Source organism: Etheostoma spectabile, chromosome 10 (genome assembly GCF_008692095.1).
Source record: "Etheostoma spectabile isolate EspeVRDwgs_2016 chromosome 10, UIUC_Espe_1.0, whole genome shotgun sequence".
In the NCBI taxonomy this organism is placed as follows: domain Eukaryota; kingdom Metazoa; phylum Chordata; class Actinopteri; order Perciformes; family Percidae; genus Etheostoma; species Etheostoma spectabile.
The window spans coordinates 16370053-16387185 of record NC_045742.1 but is presented as its reverse complement, the minus strand read 5'-3'; the positions used below and the strand labels follow the sequence as shown (position 1 = coordinate 16387185).

Genomic DNA, 17133 nt, shown 5'->3' with positions numbered 1-17133 from the left:
AATACATTCTTGTTAGGACACATTGTCATTTTGGTTATTATTCTATTCATTGAAAACATTTTGACATGTCACAGTAGGGAAATCACAGGTGTAAATACTAAAATGAATGATGGCTTAATTCCATTCACTGCTTCCGTTTTAGGGTCCTGGTATTGTGCTTGTCTGCATTGAAAAAGGTCTATTTTTTTTTTTTTTACTGGGTGTTCACCAGAGTTTAATTTAATTTGTTTTAAATGGAGCTTGTTAAATGTATTGTGTCTTTGTAAGTCTAGAAAATCAAGGAAACCAGAGATTGTATGGTCTGCAGGGTTTGTTTTATAGCATTATACTGGAAAAGAGATCAGTGCAAATCTAAAGGGTCAAGCTAAGTGCTTTTAAGAGTCATACAGAATATGGGCCATTGAATTACCAGGTGTCTTACAATGTTTGTACATATAGCCTATAAGATAATACTGGAATGATCTTCTATTTCATTGACCTCCATCTCAGCCAAAGGTAGTGTTGTTCCAGGCCACATTGGCTGCATCCATGTCTACAAAGTTAATGTAAATCCTGAAATAGACACAAAGAGAAATGTTTATAAGATTGGACATGAACAGTGAGCAAGGTATGCAAGATCCAGGGTTATTTGAGACTGTGTGTTTCTGTCACCATGCTACCTTTACTAATCACATTATGTGTAGTAAGTGACTGTACTGCCTCTGTGTGTGTGTGTGTGTGTGTGTGTGTGTGTGTGTGTGTGTGTGTGTGTGTGTGTGTGTGTGTGTGTTTTACCTGTCAGGAGAGATGCCCAGGTGTTTGTTGAGCAGTCCACACAGGAGTTTAGAGTATTGCTTGTTGTGAGCCCCACTGATCTTGCCAATACTGTGGAGGGAGCAGAGTGCGCAGGGGTCTCCCTTTCCTCCAAACATCATCATTTGGTCAGGGTTGATATGCACAGCAATGTACTGGTATATGCAATACAGAGACACAAAACCGAGGTCAGCCCACATTGGGTGGATCAACCGTGAGTGACTGGTGTCAGTTTGAGGATCTTCGCCCAATTGAGCATAAATGTGACGTTGTAGTTTCAGCATTATAAAAAGTGGAGGGCACATTTTACATTTTAGAATACAGTGAAGGTTGTAGTGAGATTTTTGTAATAGTGAAGTCATGAGTCCAAACTACCCCACTACAACTCCACCCTGAAGAAATGCTTGCCAAGTAACCAACAATACCCATGTCTTAAAATCTATTTATTTTAAGATATCAAATGTATTCATTTGACTGTTTAACTTACAGTGTGATTCCCTACATAATTGTCTAAATGCAGTTTAATATTATTCTGGTAGAGAAATACGGAATCCCTTTAACATTTAAATTTTTCTTTACATTTCTTGCATAAAAAGAAAAACATTTAAAATATATCCTTAAAATATTAGAATCAGCCCACCATGTTACAGAACTGCTTGATGAAATCTCCATATTCCCAGAAACAATAGTTATAGCTAGACCAGACTCCAACTGAAACTCATATTTAAAAGTAGGTGCAGTAGTTCCTTTAGTGCTGAATACAGTATGCTAGTTTAACCTAGGCCTATCAATGTTATGAATTGATATGAATTGATTCCCATTTTGATGGGAAAAAAACTCACTCAGTTTGTAGGACATAGAAGATTTGCTTCTAACCTGTAGGATTAATCATCAATCATTTACCCATGTTTACTCCACAAATAGTCAAAACTTATGTTTGCATAATTGCACGTGTTGTTGTGAAATGTTAAATCTATCAAGCTGATCCAAATGGGAAAGAATACGGAATAGGATTAGTGACACATGTGAAAATGTATTTGAGCTCAAAGTCACAAATCTGACTTTATTTCAAAGTCTAAAAAAACTCAATACATTTTTTTTCACATGTGGCCTGCAGTCACTGCATGTGGCCCTAACCCTCTTCCGTGAAAGAGTGAAGACAGGCAGCCCGTGATAGTTTCAGTTTCATAGTGAGCGTAGATTCTGCCTGAAAGATGACGGTCCTGGCCTACCTGTGCAGGTTTGCCCATGGCTTTGGCCAGCTCCTCAGTGGCCTCGGACAGCATAGCCGCTGGTACATCGCTTTTGAATACGTTGGTGTTCACCGTAAACATCGGCATGATCACTCCTTTTAGTTGTGTCTTTCCTCACTTGACAAACTGCGGATGCTGATCGCTGCGCCTCTGCCACCAGACCAGTGAAGAAAAGATGTCTCTTCCTCTCTTGTAGCGTGTGCAATAGGCAAGCTGCATGACCACAGCGCCGCCTTCCATCCTGGAAGACACTTCTGTTGGCACATGCTCTGCTAAGTCAACCAAGTGGAAAGTATTTTTTTTTGTCATTCTTTTATTTTATTTTTTACAACAGCTTAACACCACTGTTGAGACCCCATTAGGTATAAGGTAATGTAATAGATCCTGAGTTAATGCATGTTTTTCCCAGGGTGCAGCCGTTCTTGTAGGGTAATTACGGTACTAGGCATGCGCAGTGTCATCAAGCATCACCGCTGAAAGGAGGCTAGAGGAAGAAGAGAGAGAGAGAGAGATAGAGAGAGACAGAGAGCGAGAGGAAGAGGAAGAGAGAGAGAGAGGAAGAGAGAGAGAGAGAGAGGAAGAGAGAGAGAGAGAGAGAGAGAGAGAGAACAGAAGTTGGATGGCGCCTTCCTTTGTCACCATGTTTCTTTGCTAATGAACATCGACCAAGCTTATCCGCGATCCGTGAAATCACAACGTCTGTCGCCGCCGTTTCACGTCTAAGTTAGCTAGCTACTCCTCCGGATTTCATCCAAGAAACGGTGCGTATACAAAGCTATATTAGCCCGTCTGCTAGCACGATCACTTTCCAGACGTAACGTTAGAGGTTGCCGCTCCTCTTCTAACGTTACTTTAACGTTATTGTGTGTCGATTAGCTGCATTACAAGTTTACTAAGCCAACCTGGCGCAGGTCGTGTATTTGGTTTTAACCTGCCTAGCTAATTAAAGCGGCAGTATAGTATTCAATTAAATGATAACAGATGTGGAATAATAGTGTTACTGTGTGTAACATTATTCACTGTAGTCACTGCACTGTCGATATTAAAAAAAGATTGTGTATAGCTACAATTATGTTTGTGTAACTGACATTGGCGATATGGATACCATTGGCATACATTGGTTGTCGTTTTAGCGAATTAGATTAAACATTGTGAAACTTTTGTGATCTCTGTAAAAACTCATGGTGATGACCTGCTCGCGTGGTAACATACACTGTTATTGAACCATCATCAGGTCCAATCCTGTGGCCACGATGATGGAGGAGTCGGTGTCCACGTTTGAGACGCATCTGACGGCTGTCATGGACAGTCTGATCCGAGCCTCGGTCTGTGAGATCACCAAACTATTCCAGGATATGGTGAACGACTACCTGGTGGAGCTGTCCCTCAATAGGAAGGAGAACGACTCTCTCAAACAGCGGCTGAGGCTCACCGAGAACAAACTGAGAACCGAGCGCAAGTACGGGATGGGCTGGGCTGCCAACCGCCGCAACGCCGGGCTGGCGGCGGCGGAGGAAGGAGCTGCAGGGCGGAAGAAACGAAAAGTTGAGGTGGCTCGTAAGTATTGCTTGAGAATGGCTTTTCCTCCCAAACAAGGTGGCTTACGTGACATGTAGTTTGTGTCATATATGAAGCTGTCTTTACATGTAAATGTTACTTTGCTAAAACATCTTACATATGTTGTTATGTGAGATTGTGTCTATTAATGTGAGTAACAGGCTTCTTGCTATGCAGTCAGGGCCTATATGAAGACGCACTTGTTTTGCTGGAAACCATCTGGCAAGAGCTGATCTCTCCCTCCCTCCCTCCTTCCTCTCTCCCTCCCTCCCTCCCTCCCTTCCTCCTCCGCCTCCTCTTCATTTTCACTCCCTCTGTCCTTCACCTCCCCCTCTCCTCTCTCTCTCGGCTGCATTCTGTCCCTCCCACTCCTCTGTGCTTTTGCACACTCTATCACTCCCTTCCTGCATTGCTCCTCTCCCTCCCCCCCACCTCCTTTACTTCTCTCTGTCTCTCTCCAACTCTTCCTCCTCCCTCTCCTTCCTCTCTCCCTGCCTTGTTCTCTCCTTCCTCACGCTGCACACAAACACACTCACTCCCCTCCTTCCCTCCCGCACCTCCTCCACTCCTCTCCTGCTACTCTCCACCACCACCATAATTACACACTCCCTCTCCACTTCTTCTCTCTCTGCTCTGTCTCTCTCTCTCTCTCTTCTTTTCACATTTTCATCCTCACCCCTCCTCTTTCTCCTTCAACATGTCCTCCCTCTCCTCTTCCTCCTCTCCCCCACCAACTCCACTTCTCCCTCTTGTCTCTGCCTCTCTCTCTATTCTCCTCCCTTTAACGTTTTACTCTCCTTCCTGCTCTCTTGTCTGTCCTTCTACACCCCCTCTCTCCTCACTCATTCATTATGCTCACTCCTCCTCCCCCTGCTCCTTTTCCTCTCTACCTTTCTCCCAACCACCTCTCTACTTCTGTTCCCATCTGCTGCTCCTTTTCCCCTCTACCATCCCCCCAATCCAATCCCCTCCTCCTCCTCCTTATCTCCTACTTCTCCACCCTTTTCTCCCCTCCATCTCTCTCTCCTGGCCTTCCAATCATCTCCTCCCACTTACCTCACTCCCCCTCATATGTCATTCACTCTCCTTCCTGTCTCCCTGTGCCCTTCCTCTCTCCTGCCCCCCTCACTTTCTCCTTACTGTCTCACCTCCCTCCCACCCTTCCCTTGTCTTCCTCTCTTCGCCACAGGAGGCAAGTCAAAGAAGGGCCCAGCAGCAGCCTATGGAAAAGGCTGGCCTGTAGGTGTGTGGGAAGAAGAAGGTGGAGGTGGCGGTGGTGGAGGAGGAGGAGAAAGTGCAGGAGCTGTGGGTATAGTAGCAGGAGGAAGAGGGGGGAAGGAGGCCAGGGAGATGTACCTCATCCAGTTCCCCAGGGATGAAGAGGATGAGGGAGGGATGACGGAGGACGAGGAAGGGGAGGGCAGCATCAGCGGTGAGGGGAAGGAGACGGCCAACATCAAAGAGGAGGTGAGGGAGACAGGCTTTCTCAGAGGAGGAGTAGGAGGAGAAAGTGGCACAGCATCTCTTGCTGCTGAGCAGCTTCATATGAAATGAGAAAGAATGCAGACAGAAAAAGAGAGAGTTGTGCTCATGTTTTTCTGTCATCAAATCACTGCAGAGATGTAATGGATGAAGGGAAGGCTATTGATTGGATATTTAGCTACCAGAAGAGCCCGTTGAAGGGGGCTCTCTAAATCTCAAGTGTGGCAAGCGTATAGGTAGAAATACTACTGATAGAGGTGAAAAGCTGTTTGCTATTCCACCACGTGACCAAATGGCAGGCCACAGGTCCACTCTTCACTTGCCTTCTGCATTTAAACATTCAAAGCATGCAGAATGTGTTATTATCCTCCTGGGATTTCATTACAAAGTGTTTTTGATGGCTGATAAAATTATATTTAAGTAAATCCAACCAATCAATTAGCTTTTTGTAAACATATGACTTGGTGGGGTCAGAACATATGGCTATGATGAGTGTTGCATCTATGTTGACAAGTACAATACATTTTATATTCTGGTTTGAGATACCCACTCAAGTAACTACGCTCTCTGTGCTTCTCAATGCAGTTAACACAAACAGAGGGCTATCAACCCGCCTCTCTCCAGCTAATCAAGGAAGCTTTGAAGATGAACCCATCCAACCAGAACCTCCACACTGGCTCAAGAGCCCAAAGCAAAGGTAATGAGCCCAGGACACACTGATTGAGGGAGAGGAAGTTAGTGAAACGATCAGAAACCAATAGTTTGAAAGAAAGGGGAAATGATTGCTCACGCCATCTCTCTCTCTCTCTCTTCCTCCCTTTGTCTCTACTCAGGAGATCTGTCGGGTCATCCCCTGACCCTTCATTCAGGAGAAAGAGAGGAGGAGGAGGACTGGGAGGTGGAGTCTGCAGAGCCGTCGGAGGGGGGCATGACCATGGATGAGCTGAGGGGTCTGGAGTCTGCACTGAGGGCTGAGAGAGGCCGCAAACAGGCTGCCATGACAGCCTCCCAGCCTGTCAGTCCTGACCCAGAGGTAGTGCGAGGCAGCGAGAGCAGCCTGGCCCCCAAGTACATTGGTCTCGATGGAATGGAGCAGGATGAAGAGCTGGAGCCACCCACCCTGCAGAGAGAGGAGCAGATAGGGCAAGGCAGGATGAAGGACGTTGCGAGGGCCGGCGTGGAGCTGAGGTCAGGCTGGCCAAAGAAGTTGAGAGAGGGCGACTCAGCTGCGGTCATGACAGGAGAGCATAGAATGGCAGAGCAGGGAGAGTCAGAGCACCTGCCCCACCTCTCTGCTCCAGGGAGTGTTGGAGAGAGCGGAGGGGAAGAGGAGGGTGGTGTAGACCTGCTCCACTTCTGCCCACAGTGTGGAGGAGGCTTCACCTCAGATGCTGAGCTGGAGGAGCACCCTTGTCCACTGGGAGCCTCTCATTTACAGAACAATGGAGAGGACAGTCTTTTCCCCTGTGCCCACTGTGGCAACACATTCAGCCACGCCTGGGCTCTCAAGAACCACGAGTGCGCCTGTGCCGCCGAGAGGCCACACTGCTGCGAGATCTGCGGGAAGCGCTTCACACACTCGCGCTCACTGGAACGGCATCATCTGGTGCACACGGGAGAGAGGCCGCACCGGTGCCCCCAATGTGGACGCAGCTTCAGTCGTCTTGGCAATTTGGAACGGCACCAGCGGATTCACACAGGTGAACGTCCATACGGGTGTGAAGCATGCGGAAAACGGTTCAGTCGGGTGGAGTACTTAAAGAGACACCAACTCATACACAGTGACAAGCCGACACTCTACTCTAGTGCTCCAACTGGAGAAGTGGCTTTAACCACAAGTGTTTTTAGAGCCACTCCTTCAAATCTCTGATAGAACTGGAAAGAAAAGGCAGGTTTTTAATTGAATGTGGTAGAATTCAGGTGATGAATGTGACCGGTGGAAGCTAAGTTGATTTGACTCTCTTACACGCTCTTCCAGGATGGAGTTTAAGCTGGAGGGCAGAACCTCTGTCTCCCCCCTCTGGCAGGGAGAGCAATTACACAAACACTGTTGACAAGAAAGGATTCATAATAACACAGGGTGGCCATGGTCTCTCCCCCCTTCCTGTCTGTCAAGATTTTGGGTAATACAAGTAATTTGATGCATCGTGTAACCAATCAGAAAGCCACATTGAGCAGCTACACTGTGAAGACCTGTAGGTGACTGAGCAAGGTTGGTTGACGGCATTTTTATATGTAAAAGTTCCGCATTTTAAATTAGTTAAAGATAAAGAAACTATATGTGTGGATGATTTTTGCTGAGTAAAAGTTGATAAGTTAATTAAGTTGACAGGAAGTCAGTTGTCGGTGCCGTTTCTCCAGAGGAGGAGAAATACATTTCAGCCATTCAGCTATTCTCTCATTTGTATAAAGCTTGTGCTTATTTATGATGATCAATAAATTGTACATTTGTGTGTTTTTATTAATAAGTCACTAATGTTGCAGCCAATGCCCCTATTTTTAGCCAGACAATATATTGACAGCTTTGTATTTTGTATATTTGTGTTTTGGTCATATCATGAAGAAATAAATATTTAAAATCATCTGAAGGCTCTTTTTTGTTTTATTGGAAAATCATGAAGTTAGTAGCCACTCAAGGGTATATTCATTTCTAACCGGAGACAGCCAGACAACATTTTAATTAAACATTTATTCATTCATTAATTAACTAGTAAAACAAAAAATTGTTTAGTCTGACCAGACACTAGAGGGGGTGGGGGGGGGGTATGCTGTACATAGTGACCTATAAGAACCATGGTATTTGAGAATGAAGTGTGTGCAGATAAGTTTACTAGAGCTTCTCACCCTTTGTTACTTACAGTGCCCTTTAAACAGACCGACTGGCACTTTCTGCCTTGTTTTCAAGATGCCCTCTAGGGTCTCTAAGGACATCTGCCTCACATCATAGCCTCGAACACGGGTATCCGCTTTGGGATCCAGCAACACAATCTCCTCTCCACTGTTGCGGTCATTCCTTCCCACAGCAGCGTACCTGGGGGAAAAAGGGCTTCACAGAGTCAGGGAGGTCAGATCAGTAGGACGGACAGCAGTAGGCAGACCACATGTACTCAGGAACAGAAACCCTGTTATTGATCCAGCGGGATTCAGCCTCATACGGCCTGGCACCGGTAATCACATACATCGACCTCTTGCAGAAAGCCTTGATTCTTTCCAACACCTCCCTTTTTAGTGGCGCCCAGGTGCCTCCGTTGGAGGCTTTCTGCTGACGGACAATGTTCGTCAGGGTGAAGGTGGCCTCACGGTCCAAAATTGTCTTCTTGTGCAGGCTGGGATTGAGATGGCCCTTGGTGAAGCCAGAGCGCGTGTAGTCCTGAACCACTGCCTGGCTCTTCCTCACATCCGAGTAGACTGGATTCGGGGTTGTGAAAGGCTGCATTTCTGGGCAGGCCTTGTGAGACACCAGCTTAAAAACAAAGGAAGACAGAGATGCCATGTTTTAGAAGATATGTAAGAGTGTCTTGCTTTTTGTTGTTGAGTTGAATTTAGTTAGTTGGTGCGTGTGTGTGTGTACTTCTGCGTGTGTTACAGGTGTGTTATTGAGTCAGTCAGCTATTGGAAAACTAAATTAAAACAAAATGGATACAATGCTACTTAATTTCCTTTTAAATAAGATAACGTGTGTAACATAATTTCTCCATAAACAGTTTGAGAGAAAGAGCGAGAGAGAGAGAAAAGTGCAATGCGGTTTTTGCAACTCACCCACTGACCACAATGGCACTTTGAGAATTTAACAGGAAGTGCTCATGCTCTCTCACACATTCACCATCCCCACCTTACAGCCCAATACTTAATTCCCATTAGATCTACATGCAAAGGCAGCACTTCCATGTGTCTGTGAGATTCTCTCGCCATTTATGATTAATATAGACACTCTTACCTCTACAACACTTCAACAGAATAAATGTGAATTCATTTGCACTAGTATAAAGGAAGTGATGTAAAATCTCACAGCACAGTTAGTCTTCAAAGAAAATGTCTGCATTTACATAACACAGATTTCTTTTTGCTTACCTGTGGTTCATACTTCCAAATGGATTTGGACCAAATACACCGAATACACAACACAGTTTACATATGTTCATTTACATTAAATTTCTAACAATTTAATTTTTCACTCCCTGCTCATCACAAAATGACTACACTGACTTGTCCCTCCACCGCTGCCATCCACCTTACCAGCAAACCACTAGTGACTAAAAAACAAAGGTAATAATCTTTATTTGAGATATTTTATCATTGATATTGCGGTGAAGAAAGCATCTGCCTCAAATTGATTTTTGTAGGGAAAACAGAGGAGTGAAGTATTATAGTCAGTATGTAATACCATGTGTCCCAACAGCTCCAGTCTCACAGTGTATCTGCTGTTTTGTGCTGATTTGATTAAAATATTGTTTGTGAAAGATACGTAAAGTGTCCCTGTGTCAAAATTGTTTGTTTATCTTCATTTTTTTGGGTTTTGTGCCTAAATTTAACATATTCCTGAATATATTTGTGTTTATTTAAATTACCAAACATCCAGCTTTGAGCCATGCATTTTCAACTGCAGAAGAAATGTACACATTGCAGAGAGAGGGGGTATGAGGGGAATGAATAGATTAGATAGAGTTGTCAAAGCTACTGGATGCCTATAATTTCCTTCTATCTATCTAGCTATCTATAAGGTTTATCCGGCGAAACATGGGAGGGTAGTTGTTGCGGAGCTAAAACAAAATCGGACACAGTTTCTTACACACCACAGTAAATGGCTGCTTTTGCATGCCACTCGGTATTTCTCCTTGTTATGAATACCACTCGGTATTTCCCTCCTACGTACTTCGGCTCAATTTTCATTTCTCTGTACTGAAATGTACGAGAGTATGGCAGGACCAGGCTACTGTTTATGTACACATTAGTACAAAACGTGCAACCATTTTATTTGAAGGTGTTTGCATTTGTGTGAACAATGTAAGCATATACAATAAAATGAACATGATTCGTCCCATCAGAAGACTCTTCATCCATTTCAGTCTGGTTTTATTAGTAAAATCATGGGTCATTGACAAAGGAAAACATATTTATTTTACAAAACACTAATCATTAGCTGAGTTCATATCAACCTACCAAGAGATAATAATCTTGTCCTGGCGAATCACACATTCAGTATTTAAAAATTAAGAGATGTGCTCACGAGATTACTGCAGTAAACACACATAGCAGGAAGCCCTTGATTTCAACAAGGAAGTTTAGCTTTCCCACTTTGCTACTCACACTTCCCATTAAACAGACTGGTGGGCATGGCCAGCCTTTGTGCCAGGATGCCCTCCAGAGTCTCTAAAGACATCCGCCTTACATCGTAGCCCCTGATCGAGGCCCTTGCCTTAACATTAACTGGCACAATCTCCTCTCCACTGTTGCGGTCATTCCTTCCCACAGCAGCGTACGTGGGGAAAAAGGGCTTCACAGAGTCAGGGAGGTCAGATCTGTAGGACGGACAGCAGTAGGCAGACCACATGTACTCAGGAACAGAAACCCTGTTATTGATCCAGCGGGGTTTAGACGCATAAGGCATGGCTCCGGTGATCACATGCATCGACCCGTTGCAGAAGGCCTTGAATTTTTGTAACACCTCATTCTCCAGGCTGTTCCACGGGCCAGAGTTGGAGCCCGCTCGCTGAGGGACAACGTTTGTCAGGGTGAAGGTGGCCTCACGGTCTTCTTTTGTCTTCTCGTGCATGCTGGGATTCAGATGGCCCTTGGTGAAGTTGGAGTTCCTGTAGTCGTCAAGCACCGCCTGACTCTCAATCACATTCTGGTCTACAGGGATATGGAAGTGTTCCATCTCTGAGCTGGCACGGGAAAACGCCATCTTAATAACAGAGAGACACACGTCACTGTCACAGAAGCAACAAAAGAGTATTTTTCTACTTATGGATCCGGTTTGATTTGAACAGTTATGTGAATATAAGTCTGTGTACACAAAAGACCGCTTTCACCCCTTCACCAACCCTTTCAGCTACTGCCATCAGGTTGACGCTTGAGTCCCACTGGCCTGGGAAAACACCTACAAAGAATCCTTTATTTCCTTTGTGTTAATCACCCTGAATAAATTAAAATAGGCTCTGTACCTTGATATATTGACACTATTGTTGTCAACGGTAGTTTTAACAGTTTTAGTCCTACCTATTTGTTTTTTTTTTAAATGGATTTTGAATATGCATTGTTAGTTTGATGTTGAGCCTTGTCAAAGGAGAAGTTTATGTTGCTTTGTCACAGACAATCACACGTTGACCACGACATTTCAATGAAACAGAAACTTTAACAGTTCTGTCGCATTTTCTCTTATAACTTTAAAATGTCAACTCAAAGTCCAACTAGGTCTACATGGGAATGCTGATGTGTGTATTTGTGAAATCTAAATTATTTCAACACATTAATGACATAGTAGAAAAACACCTGGGAGTTTACTAACCAATAGGAAGTGATGCTCCGTTGTAAAATACAAAAAATAAAAATACAATAAAAATACAAGAGGAACATTGCGTTACTCTGCCCTTGTCAGGATACTATGTTTTCCTTCTAATCTATATAATCATAGTGTACACTCAGATTCCAATTTATTAGATACAGATATCTAAAACCAATGCAGCACAACAGTCAAGCAAAATCCTACCTTTATGAAGGTTAATAATAATAATAATAATAATAATAATAATAATAATAATAATAATAATAATAATAATAATAATAATAATAAAAAAGAGGTGTGGATTTGCCTTTTGGCATCTGTAGTTGGTGATGTTGTTAGCCTACCCTCATTGATGTAAATGACATGACGGACAAAATGATTATAAAACAAATAAACTGGTAACTGGGTGTTAATCTCAGCATATCTATACAAATGCTAGGCCTACTGAACAAAGTAATGTGTAGTAGTGTATCGTAGTGTACTTCTTTAAAGAGAATGGCTGCTCTTTCTTGAACACCACACACTGTTGTCTTACTCACCTGTGGTTCATACTTCCAAATGGATTTGGGCCGTTTGCCATCTGGAGGACTGAGTATGTACGCCGAGTACAGTGGTGCACGATGCTGCCGGAGATGCAAACTGGCAAAGCGGTACTGGTTTTTGTAGCGCTGGCATATTGGCTGGTATCCTGCTGCATTGAAACCCATTGGAGGAGTTTCCTTATAGAAGAAACTGAGGCACTGGGAGAAGTCTTTGCTGATCTCTCCAAGGACCAGGCCACCAAACCAGGGTAGGAGAAGAAAAAGAGCTCCTGTGGAGATTTGCAGCATCTTCCTTTGAGACATCGTGGTCAGCTGAATTGATGCCTGCTGAAAAGAGATGCCGGCGAACACAGACTTTGCTGACAGACTGTCTCTCAGACACAAGTCCAGAGTTAAACAAAAACTAGATTTCTTTTGTGTGCATTCAGCATCTAGAGTAAAGGCGTTTGAGGGCTGTCAAGGTTTCCTGTTATATATAGGCCTACTGACAGCAGGAACCCTGTGGGTGAGACTAACTCACGCCTATCAAACTTCCCCTGTAAATAATTAGTCAGGATGCCTTCTGGGAAACAATCATTTTGCATATACGTTTTTCATTAGTCAGCTGAGGTGGAGATCATCTTGTTTCTAGTGTTTAATTATTTGTTGGTTGTGGCAAGGTGAAAAAAAGAAGATGCCCTGCATAACATACACTGAGCATCAAGACTGACCGTATTTATTCTTGACTAGAATAGCTTATTTCTTTGTTAGATATGTTCCAGGTCTATTGCTAGGGATGCAAAAAAAAACTATAGGAACGTGCAGTGCAGTTTCTTGCTGATGATGCCGTTGTTGTTGTCTGGTCTGCGTCCCCTCCAGGACAAGGTTTTTATAGCTGGAGGGGCTGCAGACTTTTTGAGTGTGTGTTGCAGAATTTCCCTACAGAGCGCTTGTCCCCAGCTTCTCACACATTGTCTAAAAAGAGCAACCAGCAGAGAAGAGCTCTTTATCGATTGCGGTGCTGCGCAAGGTGCACATTTGCTTTGATTCTTGCATTTATGGCACTGTCCTAAACTGTCTGATGTTTAATGACAATCATTTGTTAATTGGTACCATTGTACACAAACACTCCTCTGGGCAAGTCAGCAAGTTTCCTTTTCTGCCTCCCTTCAGTTTCTGTGTGGTCTGTATTTCTTCTCTCACCAAAAGTTCCCTCATTGCATTGTGGAAACCAGAAATGTTTTCCTGGAAGATATAAACAATTCATAAAGTACTTCCACTATTTCTCAACTTTTTTTACAGTTTTGTTTTGTCTTTCTGCCATTTTACCAAAAGCCGTGGCTTCTTTATTCCGCTGTGTGACTGATCTGTTGGAAAATCCTCGGTTTCTGTTGTCCTGCTCCAATTTGTCATAATATTTCTTGCTGTGTTCAGGAATAGTCAGGTTGTAAATATGGTGGGAACCAGAGTGATGTACACTACAAATAAAGACCAGTAGGTAGATTTGAGACCATAATGTACATCAAGGTGGGCCGAACTATACTTAAAGCACTAATACTACAGAGTCTTATTATGAGTATCAATATGTTTTTGGTTTTTTTATTTATTTGATTAGGACAATGCACATTAATGAACATTTCTGTAAATGCGCCAGTGTTAGCCAATTGGCTAGTTTTCAACTGTAGTCCTACAGTATAGCGCCAATAGGATTGATTAAAAACGTTTTTGTGTTGGATCATGTTAGATCCTGTTCTGGATATTCAGGATAACGTTCTGAACACACTTTTTTGGTCATTTTAGCTGAACAATTCTCTTGAAAGAAAGACTCTCCTCGACACCTCATTCCCTCTCAAAAATATAATTTAAACATGAATTTGGTTTCTCTTGCAGGCCATGACTAACGGTGACACATTTAAAAATTCATAGCATAAAGCATCTTAGCATATAACAATGCATACATTATGAACAGTGCCCGAACATTTGGTCATAAATAGGTTGCCTGAGGAGAAATTCCAGGATATGATCAGTGATAAACAGAGTATTGTATGAATCATGTATCTTTGAGTGTTGGAAGACTGTTTATTACGGCCATCTAGTGAGCACCCAGAGACATGACACCTGGCAGCAGGCTGAATAGGACACAGACGCCATGGGCAGGTCAGTGAAACTGGTTTGAGAGTAATAACACTGCATTTCCAGCCACTGGTGACAGGAATTACCATAGTTTTGGTTTCCACACAGAGGAGAGCTGCTGACCCCTACAGAACGGAAATATGTGGGCAGGGGAGCTGATTCTTATATTTTAAGTTTCTTAAGTTATTTATGGTCATGTGAACAACAATTACAAGAAGCAGATGTTGGCAGTGAAATCTTGGATCTTGGGCTCCTTCCAACAATACTCCTTAAGTAGTAGTAAAAGCAAAATAAAATATAAGCATAATATTATTAAAGTAATATAAAAGCCTATATAAGTTTGTGTAAACAGTTTTTGCAAATGAGTAAAATTGATTCAACCAGAATGTAAACAGGTATGTGGTAAATGTATGCATGAGAAGTAATACAAATGTATGTGCAAAGCTGCAAACAGTTTGTTTAACCAGCAAGTATATAAGTGACAGTGAGTAATGTGCACCTTACCCCCCCCCCCCCCCCCTACAGTCCCTTACTGATTTACTCTTTGTCAGCTAGTTTCCCTTCTTTTTTTCTGGTTTATAGGCTAAAGGGTGTGTTATGTAACTTACACTGAACATCTGGCTCACTTACCTGTTGAAATAAATTTGTCCTCTACAACTTTATACTGAAGCAAAATTATTGAGCCCATAAAGCTGGTAATACATGCAGCATGTGTATGTAAGCAGCAAATATCGAACTTGAATGTGACTGTGTTAGCCCATATGCTAAAGTTTAGGATAACTCAGTAAGTTTATCAAGTGCAACGTCAGTGAGTTTTACTTGCTATTACTAAATCCCCAAGTTTGTGGAAAGTTTTTAATTATAACTTTGACATAAAGTGCTTCACAATAAAAGGACAAACACACACACACACACACACACACACACACACTGACCTTTTGATTTGTGATTTCTTAACTTTATAACTGAAGGCTCCATATTGATTACCCTATAGAAATGACTGTTAATCACATGACACATGAACGTTCCCTAAAGGTCAGGGCTCAACAATAATGGTAAACAACAACAAGTAAAACGCCATGTCGGGCATCTAGGCTATTTAGAAGACATACAGAGAACATTTAGAGAACCTTCAGAGAACTTTTAGAGAACCTTCAGAGAACGTCCCCTAAGGTTCTCTGGAGGTTATTTAAAAAAAAACTGCTGTTTCTAAAAACCTTCAGAAAACAATCAGGGAACAATCGCTGAAGATTGAAAAAAAAACAACAACATATTTCTTGTCAATTCTTTATAGTGGCCTAAGTACGTAAAGTTTATTTCTATATAGCATATTGAACCACAGCTGTAGGTTTATGTTGATTTATAGATAAGTATCTATAAAAATCAACACAGCAGGTATACAGACAGACAGACAAAACGTTTCCTCTAACCTCTCCCCTAAAGGTGTTTAGGGTTGTGCTAATATGAACTCCTTTATACTGTTGGGTAGTTTGATCTACAGCAATGCATCATACCATAAAAGATGCATTTGTAGCTGAAACATGAGAGGCTTTTGAAAGACTTAATTAGGAGAATTTCCTCAACACCTGATGGTTACTTCTTTCGGTTTATCAGAAATAAATCCCTCCTGCACCTCAGATGCTAAACAAAGTACAATATGTCTCAGTCACATGACTTAGACATATTTCATTAAGGATTTGGGATTTTAACATCCTGGTTCTTAATGATTACGGGCCTAAAGCAAGAAACTTTACTCATCAAATTAATTGCCAAATATTTTTAGGAGGAAGTAGGTGCGGTGGCCGACAGGGGCAAACGCCCGTGGTTTTCTTAGTTTGCTTGTTTTGTCTATTTGCATGTGTTTTCTTAAACTGCAGGGGATTTTTGCCCCTGTCGGCCACCGTATGTAGGCCTATAGACTACCATTTCCTCAAAGATGAAGTTTGAGGTAACATCATTAACGTTGACTCAATTAGTAAGTCTACATTTGAGCTGGTTTTCGTTATGGGTCCCTCTTTCTAATAAAAGTAGTTGGGCTCCAGGAGAGACGTCATGTAAAGCTGCACGGCTGCTGTGGGCTACGAAGCCTGTTGCTGCACGCCTCCAGTCTCTTCCGTGAAAACAAACGCTCTTCTGTTGCTTCAGACCACTCCCTCTCTGAGAACGGAAGCGCAGTCTAGTTTGTCTCGTTACTTTGTTGCCATAAAACGTTTCTTTTCATAGGACTATGTTCGCAGCCGAGAATGGCGGACGCCAACGCGATTGAGGAACTCCAGTCGGAGCTCACCTGCCCGGTGTGTTTGGAGCTGTTCCAGGATCCCGTGATCCTCGAGTGCGGACACCACTTCTGCCAGCTGTGCATCATCCAGTGCTGGGAAGCCAAGGCGGACGAGTTGTCGAGTTGCCCAAAGTGTAGAAAGTCGAGCGGGCGTAAACTGCGACCCAACTCGCTTCTGTGCAACGTCGTGGACAGTGTGCGGAGAGCCCGGGCCATGGACCCAGCCGCGGGGGTAACCGGATGGCACTACGAGGGTGAGCTGGAGGAGCCGGAGGAACGGGAGCTCGGGTCCAGCATGAGCAGCCTGGCCTCGTCCGCCGGCCACTGGCCTCGTCTGGGTGTGGGTATGGATATGTGCGACGAGCATGAGGAGAAGCTGAAGCTTTACTGTGAGGACGACCAGCTCCCTATCTGTCTAGTGTGCGGCATGTCCCGAGACCACAAGACCCACAATGTCATCCCCATTACCGAGGCCTTTGAAAACTACAAGGTAGGCTACTGTCTCATTTGCTGAGTTTAGACACGTTTCCGTCTGTTTTAGGCCGAAGGTGGCAGAATCTCATCTTAAAACCAAGTTTACACGGACCTCTTTCAGAGATAAAGTAGACTTGG

At 43.4% G+C, this 17133-nt stretch overlaps 4 protein-coding genes across 4 annotated transcripts in view; 2 read left to right on the top strand and 2 right to left on the bottom strand.

Moving 5' to 3' along the window:
• Window positions 1-227: 227 nt before the first annotated feature.
• mif (macrophage migration inhibitory factor) lies at window positions 228-2245 on the bottom strand. The gene is made up of 3 exons (XM_032528030.1): window positions 2025-2245; window positions 775-947; window positions 228-552 (listed from the first exon to the last, which is right to left on the bottom strand). The coding sequence occupies exons 1-3, from the start codon at window positions 2130-2132 to the stop codon at window positions 486-488; spliced, it is 348 nt and encodes a 115-aa protein (XP_032383921.1). The 5' UTR covers window positions 2133-2245; the 3' UTR covers window positions 228-485.
• Window positions 2246-2542: 297 nt separating this feature from the next.
• Window positions 2543-7458, top strand: si:dkeyp-121d2.7 (zinc finger protein 853). Its single transcript, XM_032528006.1, has 5 exons — window positions 2543-2806; window positions 3280-3602; window positions 4792-5069; window positions 5670-5781; window positions 5918-7458. The coding sequence occupies exons 2-5, from the start codon at window positions 3299-3301 to the stop codon at window positions 6952-6954; spliced, it is 1731 nt and encodes a 576-aa protein (XP_032383897.1). The 5' UTR covers window positions 2543-2806; window positions 3280-3298; the 3' UTR covers window positions 6955-7458.
• Window positions 7459-10189: 2731 nt separating this feature from the next.
• On the bottom strand, window positions 10190-12908 carry LOC116696827 (endonuclease domain-containing 1 protein). Its single transcript, XM_032528021.1, has 2 exons — window positions 12129-12908; window positions 10190-10989 (listed from the first exon to the last, which is right to left on the bottom strand). The coding sequence occupies exons 1-2, from the start codon at window positions 12432-12434 to the stop codon at window positions 10384-10386; spliced, it is 912 nt and encodes a 303-aa protein (XP_032383912.1). The 5' UTR covers window positions 12435-12908; the 3' UTR covers window positions 10190-10383.
• A 3466-nt stretch (window positions 12909-16374) lies between these two features.
• Window positions 16375-17133, top strand: part of trim69 (tripartite motif containing 69) — a 10586-nt gene continuing 9827 nt past the window's right edge. Inside the window, exon 1 of the mRNA XM_032528008.1 lies at window positions 16375-17011. Coding sequence (XP_032383899.1) covers window positions 16487-17011 — 525 coding nt within the window. The 5' untranslated portion in view covers window positions 16375-16486. The remainder of the gene's footprint in view (window positions 17012-17133) is intronic.